This window comes from Cherax quadricarinatus, chromosome 23, assembly GCF_038502225.1.
Source record: "Cherax quadricarinatus isolate ZL_2023a chromosome 23, ASM3850222v1, whole genome shotgun sequence".
Lineage (NCBI taxonomy): Eukaryota > Metazoa > Arthropoda > Malacostraca > Decapoda > Parastacidae > Cherax > Cherax quadricarinatus.
In genome coordinates, this window is record NC_091314.1 from 8,151,966 (window position 1) to 8,164,577 (window position 12,612).

Genomic DNA, 12,612 nt, shown 5'->3' on the forward strand with positions numbered 1-12,612 from the left:
CCTAGGTTGGTTCTGTGCCTGTGGGCTTTTGTGCCATTGGGATCTGGTCCTACCCTTATGGGCCATTAGCTCTCCTGCAGTGCTCCTCTTTTATCTTGCTCTTAGACTGCCTACACTATTACTAATACTACTACTACTACTATCTCTTCACTAAGTCTCCACCCTCTGACCCCTTTTTTTTTCGTTACCACTACTACCTTTTTATTGCCACCTCTACCACTATTTAACTAATTTTTCTAATACTACTACCACCACTGCTACTATCACTAAAATAATATTCCCTCCTCTCATTATTCTATTCCTGTTTCTGCCTTCCTGTAGTATATATTCTGGTTCCCTTCCCTTCACGCTTGTGTGTGACTAGTTAACCCTTTTAGGGTCCATGCCGTAGTTCTACAGCTTTGAGTTCTGGGTTCAAACCGTAGTTCTATGCCATGAGCTCAGTTCACTCACATAAGCTGTGAGCGGTAAATTTGGGCCTAGATATGAGAGAATACATCTATGTGGTAAGTGTGCACCACATAAAACAAATCTTGCAGCACACAGTGCATAATGAGACAGAATGTAGGATTGCGGATGAGCAAGGAGGTTTCAGAGTGGGTAGGGGATGTGTAGATCAAGTGTTTACATTGAAGCATATATGTGAACAGTATTTAGATAAAGGTAGGGAAGTTTTTATTGCATTTATGGATTTAGAAAAGGCATATGATAGAGTGGATAGAGGAGCAATGTGGCAGATGTTGCAAGTATATGGAATAGGTGGTAAGTTATTAAATGCTGTAAAGAGTTTTTATGAGGATAGTGAGGCTCAGGTTAGGGTGTGTAGAAGAGAGGGAGACTACTTCCCGGTAAAAGTAGGTCTTAGACAGGGATGTGTAATGTCACCATGGTTGTTTAATATATTTATAGATGGGGTTGTAAAGGAAGTAAATGCTAGGGTGTTCGGGAGAGGGGTGGGATTAAATTTTGGGGAATCAAATTCAAAATGGGAATTGACACAGTTACTTTTTGCTGATGATACTGTGCTTATGGGAGATTCTAAAGAAAAATTGCAAAGGTTAGTGGATGAGTTTGAGAATGTGTGTAAAGGTAGAAGGTTGAAAGTGAACATAGAAAAGAGTAAGGTGATGAGGGTATCAAATGATTTAGATAAAGAAAAACTGGATATCAAATTGGGGAGGAGGAGTATGGAAGATGTGAATGTTTTCAGATACTTGGGAGTTGACGTGTCGGCGGATGGATTTATGAAGGATGAGGTTAATCATAGAATTGATGAGGGAAAAAAGGTGAGTGGTGCGTTGAGGTATACGTGGACTCAAAAAACGTTATCTATGGAGGCAAAGAAGGGAATGTATGAAAGTATAGTAGTACCAACACACTTATATGGGTGTGAAGCTTGGGTGGTAAATGCAGCAGCGAGGAGACGGTTGGAGGCAGTGGAGATGTCCTGTTTAAGGGCAATGTGTGGCGTAAATATTATGCAGAAAATTCGGAGTGTGGAAATTAGGAAAAGGTGTGGAGTTAATAAAAGTATTAGTCAGAGGGCAGAAGAGGGATTGTTGAGGTGGTTTGGTCATTTAGAGAGAATGGATCAAAGTAGAATGACATGGAAAGCATATAATTATATCTATAGGGGAAGGAAGGCGGGGTAGGGGTCGTCCTCGAAAGGGTTGGAGAGAGGGGGTAAAGGAGGTTTTGTGGGCAAGGGGCTTGGACTTCCAGCAAGCGTGCGTGAGTGTGTTAGATAGGAGTGAATGGAGACGAATGGTATGTGGGATCTGACGATCTGTTGGAGTGTGAGCAGGGTAATATTTAGTGAAGGGATTCAGGGAAACCGGTTATTTTCATATAGTCGGACTTGAGTCCTGGAAATGGGAAGTACAATGCCTGCACTTTAAAGGAGGTATTTGGGATATTGGCAGTTTGGAGGGATATGTTGTGTATCTTTATATATGTATGTATGCTTCTAAACTGTTGAATTCTGAGCACCTCTGCAAAAACAGTGATAATGTGCGAGTGTGGTGAAAGTGTTGAATGATGATGAAAGTATTTTCTTTTTGGGGATTTTCTTTCTTTTTTGGGTCACCCTGCCTCGGTGGGAGACGGCCGACTTGTTGAAAAAAAAAAAAAAATTGAAAATGTGTAAAAAAAACTTTGATCTACATATTTTTTTTTTTGTTATATTTGAAAATATGTAAAAAACGTAGATCTACTTTTGGAGCACTACGCATGTGAACGTAGATCTGTTTGGACAGTTTAAGGGTTAAAACAGCGACTTTGCAGTGTTTTTTCATATGTTTTTTATAGTTATATTTGCGATTTCTTGGTCTCATTTGATAGAATGGAAAACGTATGACAGAAATAAAGATGATTTTGATTGGTTTTAATACTGAAAATGGCTTGAAACTGAGCTCAGAGTAGTGGAAATGTTAAATTTTTGCCGATGTTCAAGAGTAAATAACTCATCACTCATCCAATACACATCAGCTGATGGGTCTTATGTACATTCACAAATGCGCTGATATTATTTATACAATTATTACAATATTGCATAACAGTAAATCTTCCATTTTTTGATTTGAATAAAAATTCATTATGTTAATAAAATATAAAAATGGAATTCATTTGTAAAGCCTAAAAACATAACTAATGAACAGAGGAAATGTTAGTTTAGTGCCAGGAATGCCTGCATTGTTTATTTTCAACCCTATTTTGAAATAGGAATATTTTGAACTTAGGAATATTTTGAACTTAGGAATATTTTGAACTTTGTGATAAATGGGCCAAATTACCAATTTCTGATCACTTTATTGGGTAGTTGAAACAGTTGACTTGGTGATTTCTTGTGCTCAATTGATAAAATAGAAGTAATACTAGCAAAATGGCCAAGAATTTGGTCGACTGGAATAATGTAGTTGGCCTAAAATGGGAGTCAAAGTCAGCAAAATCGCAAGTGTGTAAATATCGCTGATGCATCAAAATTTGCGAGAGGATAAATTCGTCAATTTTCCATCAAATTTCGTACTTTTGGTTTTATTACCTTCAGAAGAAGATTCTCTACTATTTCATAAGAAAAAATAATAATTTATTTTTGGAAAATTCTTGGACCCTGTGGACACGTCTCAGATTTTGGGTCTGGACCCTGAAAGGGTTAATGGTCCATGTTAGACCAAAACATCATCATATGTTTCAGTCTCCTATGTGCAGGTTATTTATGTACTTAGAAGCTGTTGACCATCTCCACTTCATTAAATGTTGAGTGCGCATTGGTAATGTTCAAAACACCTAACAGTGCTTCTAGTAGTTGCCTTGGTTTTTAGATTAGCAGGTTTTGCTTGTTTTATTTTCGGACTAACCATATACAGTTTAACCCTTTGACTGTCGCGGCCGTATATATACGTCTTACGAGGTACCATGTTTGACGTATATATACTCATAAATTCTAGTGACTTCAAATCAAGCAGAAGAAAGCTGGTAGGCCCACATGTGAGAGAATGGGTCTGTGTGGTCAGTGTGCACCATATAAAAAAAATCCTGAAGCACGCAGTGCATAATGAGAAAAAAAAACTCCGACCGTTTTTTTTAATTAAAATGCCGACTTTGTGGTCTATTTTCGTGTAGTATTTATGGTTGTATTCTCGTTTTCTTGGTCTCATTTGATAGAATGGAAAACATATTATAGAAATAGAGGTGATTTTGATTGATTTTACTATAAAAAGAACCTTGAAATGGAGCTCAAAGTAGGGGAAATGTTTGATTTTTGCCAATGTTCAAAAGTAAACAAATGGTGTCATTGTTCAATAAATGTCCAACTAGCCATTCTAATATGTAGTCATGAATGGGTTGATGTTATTTATACAATTATTACAGTATTGTAGTAGTCTGCATAATAGTAAGTCTTCTATTTTTTGTTTGAATAAAAATTCAAAATAGAAAGCAAGAGTAATATCAGAGGGGCCTGGAGACATGACTGATGAACAAAGAATATGTTATTTTAGAGCCAGGAATGTCTGCATTGTTCATTCTGGACCTTATTTTGAAATTGTCATATTTTTTTAATTCTTGTGAAATTGGCCAAATTGCAAATTTCTGACCACATTATTGGGTAGTTGAAATCGGTAAATGGGCAGTTTCTTGTACTCAATCGATAGAAAAACAGAGTTCTAAAGAAATAGCTATGAGTTTGGTCAACTGGAACAATGGAATTAGTCGGAAATAGGGCTCAAAGTGGGCAAAATCGCCGATTTGTAAATATCGCTGAGATCACTAACTTCGCAAAAGCGTAATTTCGTCAGTTTTCCATCAAATTTGTTTTTTTGGTATCATTACAATCGGGAAAAGATTCTCTATCATTTCATAAGAAAAAATAATTTTTTTTGTTTTTAAATTTTGCGACACCAGGAGAGACCTCAGGATTGGGGGTTGCGACAGTCAAGGGGTTAATTGCTCTGGGGATCATCTCCAGTTTGGCTTTGTTCTTGGTCTAAATTGAAAAATATATAATAGATAAAAGGACAGAAGTGCAACTAATGTGACATTTTATTGTGGCAATGTTTTGCTCTCCAGGAGCTTTATCAAGCTGGAATAATAACTGTTAAGAAATAAGTGGAAAAGTGAAGATAAGTGTATAATGATTGTATGTAGAAGTATATAAAATTTATCTGTCATGTGTTTATGAGACAAAGAAACGACCAGCAATCCTGCCAGAGTGCAAAACATGTAGGTAAAAGAGGATTCTGTTTCACACATATGTAACAGGACAGTAGTAACTCCCTGAATGGTTGCTGTCTGCTAAATGCTTAAAGAGAATATGAATTTATTATCAGAGACATAGTGGCAGTTAAAAGTAGGTTGAAGAATGGGGGGAAGTACAGTACAGTACAGTGCTGTACTCAGCTGAAGGAAAAGGGGACGTGGAAAGATAATACAGTGGAACTTCTACTTGTGAGCGCATCCACGTGTGAGTTTTTCCAAATACAAACAGTCCATGGGTCGAATTTTTGCTTCCATACGCGAGTGAAATTTCTATAAGTGAGCGGTCCTCAAGGGAGGTTCGTTGATGCTGGTGAGGGGCTCTTGCTCTTGATCTAGGGAATTGGATCTCATTTGTTTGTTGGACTATCTTATTGAAACTTGGGCAATGTATGATGGAAAGATGCTTCTTAATGTACACCAAAAATGAAAGAAATTGGACCATAAATAATGGAGTTCACTTCTCAGCAATTAGCCACCCCTTAGTGGTATTTTTGTATGGTTTTTATGGTTGTATTCTTGTTTTTTTGGTCTCATTTGATAGAATGGAAGATATATTACAGAAATAGATATGATTTTGATTGCTTTCACAATGAAAAGTACCTTGAAATTTACCTCAAAGTAGGAGAAAAGTTTTCAATTCTTTGGGTGCGTTCAAGAGTTAACAAATGACATCACTGTCCATTCCAATATGCAGTCGTGAATGGGGTGACATTGTTTATACAATTATTGCAATAAGGCAGTAGCCTGCATAACAGTAAATATTTTTTTGTGTGAATAAAAATTACAAATTATTTATATTGTAATAATAATAATAATAATAATAAATAATAATAATATGTATAATAATAATATAATAATAATTATATAATATGTATAATAATAATAATATATAATAATAATGCACTATATAATAATACATAATTATAATAATACTGTACATGGCTTCAAAAGGCTGTCACTAGATGGTAGTGTTTACCACAACAAAGAGGGAGCAGTTGTGGCTACCTCCACCTGTTACATAATGACATATTTTATTCATTCTAGAGTATATATCAGGTTTCTATATTATTTATATTGTTTATTATGTCATATTAGATGAACTTTGATAGATAAATAAGCCGTAGAGTTGATAATAGCGAAATATTCAAGGAGTATTTTGTCTTGTCTCCAGACAAACTCTTGTTGGCCGCTGACGCCGCCACATATATAATGACATTTTATTCATTTTAGAGTATATATCAGGTTTCTATGTTATTTATATTGTTTATTATGTCATATTAGATGAATTTTGATAGATAAATAAGCCATATAGATGATATTAGTGAAATTATTCAAGAAGTATTTTGTCCGGTCTCCAGACACTCTCGCCCGCTGACGATACCACTACATGAATGACGTTTTATTCATTCTAGAGTATATATCAGGTTTCTATATTATTTATATTGTTTATTATGTCATATTAGATGAATTTTGATAGATAAATAAGCTGTAGAGTTGATATCAGGGAAATTATTGAAGCACAGAATTCCACCGGAATGGATTAATTGCATTTCAGTTAATTTAAATGAGGAAAATTGACTCTGCAAATGAGCAAATCCAGTTGCGAGCAAGGTCACAAAACAGATTAAACTCTCAAGTAGAGGTTCTACTGTACTGTGTACCCTTGGGATGCATCATGTTCTAAGACCAGCTATTACCTACAGGCCTGTGCTGGATATTATACCTTGAAAAAGTGTTTTGTTGTACAGTATATACTTACCGTATAGGGGTCTTCATACTACAAGCAATGGTGCTTAAGAAATGAGGCTTATAAGAGCAAATAATTGTATTATGAACATCTAGAAGCAGTTCTGAACATTGTGACCGAGTGCAACCTTCAAGCCAGATTCCAAAAATTAGTTTCCCCATTATTTTCTTTTTTTGTGAATGCGCTGACTTTTTTAATACAGTTTTTAATTTTAGGAATGTGTGGGGAGTTCACATTTGTTTGGCAGATTTTAGTCAAGAATTATAAAATTAATTACATCTTTTGAAATCTGAATATTATAATTTTTTTTCAAAGTCCCAGAAACCATTTGCTTCCACTCACTTCTATCTAACTTGCTCACACATGCCTGCTGGATGTCCAAGCCCTTTTCACACAAAACCTCCTTGACTCCTCTCCCTGCATCCTTTCCTAAGATGCCCCCCACCCTGCCTTCACTCCACTACATATTTATAACCCTCCAAGTCATCCTATTTTGTTCCATCCTCTTTAAATGACCAAAACACCTCAGCAACTCCTTCTCAGCCCTCTGGATAATACTTTTAGCAACTCTGCACCTCCTCTTAATCTCCAAACTACAAATTCTCTGCATGATATTTACAACACACATTACCCTCAGTCACGACATCTCCATTGCCTCCAGTCTCCTCACTGCAACATTCACAACCCAAGCTTCACACTCATATAAGAGTGTTGGTGCCACTATCCTCTCATACATTTTCCTCTTTGACTCCATGGATAAAGTTCTTTGCAGGGAAGTGCTAAATCCTTAAGGGTTATAGAGAGCCTGGGAAATGAGATATAACTAGGTTCAGTTGAAAGAATGGAAGGATAGCATTAATTCCATGGCTAAAGAGCCCTTCACTGGCATCAAAGCAGCCTCCTCTTACCCCATGAAAAAAAAAAAGAGAGAAATGAAATAATGGTAAAGACTGGTTGGAAATCTTATTGAAAATAACAAAAATTCTTGGGCATAAATAGATTTATGTTAGGAATGAAAGCATTGATATGCTGGATAAGGAGAGATGGGGAAGAATATTTTGAAGTGATGAATGTAGATGTCAGTATGGAGACAGCTTTATAATGCACAAGGCATTTATAAACAAGCATTATTTGTAGAAGGGAGACTAGGAGGAGGGAGACACTGGAAGAAGGTTTGTAGGAATCATTTATTAATTATTTAACTTTTTATGTTTTACAGCTTTACATTTGCTCAATATCCTGTATGCAATTTAAAATACAAAAACCATTGCAGTATTTACTGTAATTTGTTAACCTACCATTTAATGCAAATTTTGCATATAAAATGATCTTATTTAATATTTGGCACCTATCTCTTAATACAATGGAATGGTCACCACAGTCATATACAACATCTTAAATTATTCAGAGCTCTCTCATAAATATTCATTTTCAGCATACTATTTGGAATTTTGCACTATTCCAAGCTTTAATTTATATAATTATAATTTTCTAATATTTTTCAGCATTTTAATTGCATATTGTCTTTGCAGGCCCTAGATGTTTTGGCTGGAGTAGCTCGAGGCATGAGTCACCTAGCATCACTTGGTGTGGTTCATGGTCAACTGTGTGCTAGGAATGTGGTACTTGTGGATGGTACTCACCCAAAAGTTACTGGATTTGGCCTTCTTCATTACCATAATGATCTATATGTGCCAGATTACAGGCGGTGGCATGCAGTTGAAACTTTACGAACCAAGTTGTCAGTATCAAAGAGTGACACTTGGTCATTTGGCTGCCTGATGTGGGAAGTTACAACTCTTGGTGGAACTCCCTATGCAGACGTACGCACTGAAGATGTTGTTGGCAGAGTAATGCGAGGACTCCGGTTATCTCAGCCTCAGTATGTTGGTGATGAATTGTACCAGATGATGCTTGACTGCTGGCAACAAGATTTAGATGAACGTCCTACATTCCCTGAGCTTGAAGACAGTCTGCAAAGGTTGGCCAATGATGATATAACCCCCCACCTTTTGTTCTCTCTGTATCCATCATTTCAGTATGAACTGTATGCACCTCATCTAGAGTTTTTGGATTAAACTCCTCAGATAAATATTGAGTCATGTACCAATTAACTTTCAAGTTTTTAGACTCTTGACTTGCCAGGTGTATTTACACATTCAGTTATCACTGTTCATTTTGTGAATTGCTTGGTGGGATGAAGTGCATGACGTATGTCCCAAAAACTGTCCAACAATGTTATCGTAAAATATAGTACAGTGTTCTTGAATAATTGTGGATTATTCATAAATATTTTAGCCAAACAATGAAATATTGTGCCAAGAAAATGGTATTACTTTGCACATGTTTTTGTACAATATCTCATCACAAGGATTTTTTATTTTCAGGTCAAATATAGTTTTATAAACTTAGCAACTTAAGTCAATATAATTGCTACAACTTAGTTATGAATCTTGTAAATATCCTGTACTGTTTATGCGGGTCAGCATTGTAGGTGGTTCACACTCCTTTAGAGATTTATCATAGATAACAAGAAAGAATTGTGATGGAACTTGATCATCATCTTGTAACAGACTGAAGGTTAAACCTATTTTAGCTTAATTTTGTCTTTTTTTTTTTTTTTTTTTTATATTTGAATTTTCAATATTGAATTTTATGAAATGATGTATATTGTAAGGGAATTAGAAATAGCTTGCCACTATTCAGGTACTTTCAGCTAATGGAAGCTTATTCTCTTTTCTGTCATTCTACATTAGTGATATTTCAAGTTTGTAGCATAAAAAAGAATGAAGCTTGCATTATTTGCACATAATATTAATAGATAAAAATTAATCCTACTGATCAAGTTCAACATAAAAAATTAGGTAATAAATGAAATGGTTATTATTAGATTTCAATAATGTTTGAGAGGCTCAATCATTTTCACCCACTACATAGGTTGTATTGTAATGAGTTATTCTGAAGCATTGTTGCTTACTGTAAAGTTTGTCATTGGATGGACTGCCATGTGGATATGGCAATAGTAGTTATAAACAAAATATTGTAACTCGTAAAAACAGAGGTGGTACCAAGGGGGAGGGGCTTGGGGGTGACTTAGCCACACCCAAAAAAATTCCCTGAGCTCCGAAAGCCCCCTTCAAATAAAAATAGTGATAATAGTATTAAAGCTGCTTCAAAACAAATCTTCTAGCTCTCCCTGCCAGCCAGATAGCCACTCCCCAGACCCTCCCACCCCATGTATAGAATTCTGGTGTTGCCCCTGCATAAAAACTGTAGTTTAATATAACCAATCCATATTTCATTGGAAATATATTTAAGGACAAGTACTGCCAATTTTTAAAAATAATTTTCAGTTTTGTGTGTATTTTATACAAGTGCAGTATATAAAGCTTTAAGAGAATTTGGCAAAGCATAACTCAGATGTTTGGTCACAAATCGGACAACTTGCCCTTATAAGACACTGCAAAAGCAGCTGTATGGTGTTAATGTATGGTTATACTACCAGTATATTATTTAAATAATGTAGAAATGTTAGATGGTGTGAAAGAACATTATGTACTTAATTATCATGTATTAGTGTATACATGCAGCATGCATGCTGCAAACTGAATACTTATTTTTTTATGTAAAACAAGCAAAAAATATTTTGCTGACATTCCATTTTTTGTACAGTGAACACTACTACCTAACTGCATCCCTAAGAACAAGCCTGGTTGTCATTAGCAGAGGCATGTACAATGTATGTGTTTATTTAAATCCATCTCAATAATTTTACTACCATGTGGCATGGTTGAGGATATTCCCACTTCTTGAGTATTCATTGATTTGGTTGACAAAGATAAAGTTTTTAAAAACAGTGATTGATGACAGCCTTAACCAGATCATAGAAGTGCATCTGATGTTTTACCAGATGATCGATGTGCACTGGACTGCTCAAACACAGTTAAAATCTCTTCCTTTTTCAAGAAAACAAATGACAGGACTGAAAATCATATGCCATCCTTTCAGTCTGCAACCTTCTCTATACCCTCCCCAAATTGTATACTATTCTCATTACCACCAACACATTAGGTAACATATTAGTTTTATTTTTTATTATTTTTTTTTTTCAACAAGGCATTACCACCCCCTTGCTTCCAGCGTTGTAGTCGCCTCTTACAACATGCGTGGGTTATGGAGGATGAATTCTGTTCCTTTTCCTCATGGAGTTATTTGTTTTTCTTGTTTTTAATATACAGTGGTACCCCGACTTTCGTTCAACTCCCAACTCGAACAATTATGTAAGTTCATTATTGTAAGTGCTTTTGTGAGTGTATTATTGGGGGTCTGAAACAGACTGATCTAATTTACATTATTCCTTATGGGAACAGATTTGTTCGGTAACGGCACTCGAACAGCCTTCTGGAATGAATTATGTACAAAACTTGGGGTACCACTGTAATCGCTTCTGTAACTTTTTTATTTATATATATTACTGTTAGTTGTTCAGTGCTATGTGGATTTTGGGTGAGAGATCTCCAGTCTCTACCAAAAATAACTGTGTACATGGTATCTATGCATGATGAATTCACATGTTGGTAGCAGATTTTTTTTGAGTGTATAATGAGCATTTTTTGCTCTTTATGCAAAACATATGGGTTTCATATAATGTACTTATTAAATGTTATCAACTGCTGTGTCAGGAAAGCTAAGTTTATTTGATTTAAATGTCTAAGCACAATGTTATTGATCTCAGCAACGTTGAATTGGCTGTGGCTTATTTCTGTGACGGCACAGTCAGACTATGCATATTACCAAGCCATTTAAAAATTGTGTTACTGAATCTCATGTTAAATTTCCATCAGCTATGTATATTAGCTGGTTATATTGACAAAGGATTACGAGAGTGAATCTCATTTAAATGCTAACTTCTACATTCTGACCATTTTGCATATGTTGAGAATCCATATACTAAGTGGGATAAGGGACTTCAGTACAGGAGGGCCTCTCTTTACAGTGCTTTGCTTTGTGGTAATTCAGTAATATAGCAGTTTTCAGTGTATACCCATTCTTCATTTATTCAGATTTCCTACAATAAATATATTCACCACTCACTATAAGCTAAGGACAAAAATATTTTAAGGTAATTAATGTGTGTTCTGTATATGCATTTTTAAGACAGCTCTATTGCTCACTTAACATATGATAGTGTAAATATGTTATCAGGCTTTTATATGCATTTGAAAGTGATAAAAAGACTATGATTCATTTTACAGCAATTTTTGCTTTACAGCAGTAGTCAGGAACCTAACCTGCTGTATAATCGGGGCCCTCCTGTAGTTGGTTCACATTACTTATGGAAAAGTAAATGCAGATAATTTATAAGGATGTGTTAGGTGTAGTCAGATGCACACCTTTAATAAATCAACCCCCTCAAAGAAAGTGCTTTGATGCTGGTGAGAGGGCTTTGATCCAAGGAATTGGAATTGTCATACCATTCCTTGGATTAACCCTATTTGCCCAGGGACTATATGATCTCTAAAGGTTTTTAGTACTTCCCCCAATAATAATTTAGTGAGTAAAGTTTGAAACATTGGAGTTTAGATTTTACATTTTTTTTTACCCTCCTGGCCCTTGGCTGGCTGTTTTATCTTCTTTTGACTAAACAGTGACCAGCCATAATGAAACATGTATATTTTCTGCATATTTGTTTTATCCAAGAATTATGCTGCAATCTTCAAAGAAGTGCAGTGTGTTTTACTTTCAGTAAAATAAAGTTAATTAAGGATTTAGAGTGGATTAGTAAGCTTGCAGGAGGTCTTTTTCAAATAACCAAAAGCTCTACCGAGATGGTTATGTGACTAAGACCAACTTTTAGTAGGTGGTCATAGCATGAGTCATCAATTCTGCTGTGTCTTGCTAATGTTTATTATTTTACATACATCCTAATAAAATAATCTTCACAGGGGTAACCATTAATTGTACAGACTTGGAATTTACCAGAAAATTTGTGGCTTCTTGTGATCCAGCATATAGAGATACCCTTGGGCTGTAGGTAACAATAGCCTGACTGATCAGGCAGTCATCAGGGAAGTCTGGCCACATGTCAGGCTCTGGGAGTAGAACTTCCA

General features: G+C 35.5%; 1 protein-coding gene across 2 annotated transcripts in view; it reads left to right on the forward strand.

Annotated features, from left to right (window-relative positions):
• Wsck (tyrosine-protein kinase Wsck) overlaps positions 1-11,898 on the forward strand; it is a 59,142-nt gene extending 47,244 nt beyond the window's left edge. For both annotated transcript variants that reach the window (XM_053772430.2, XM_053772431.2), the window contains one exon: positions 8,035-11,898. In XM_053772430.2, coding sequence (XP_053628405.1) covers positions 8,035-8,580 — 546 coding nt within the window. In that variant the 3' untranslated portion in view covers positions 8,581-11,898. The remainder of the gene's footprint in view (positions 1-8,034) is intronic.
• The last annotated feature ends 714 nt before the right edge of the window (positions 11,899-12,612 follow it).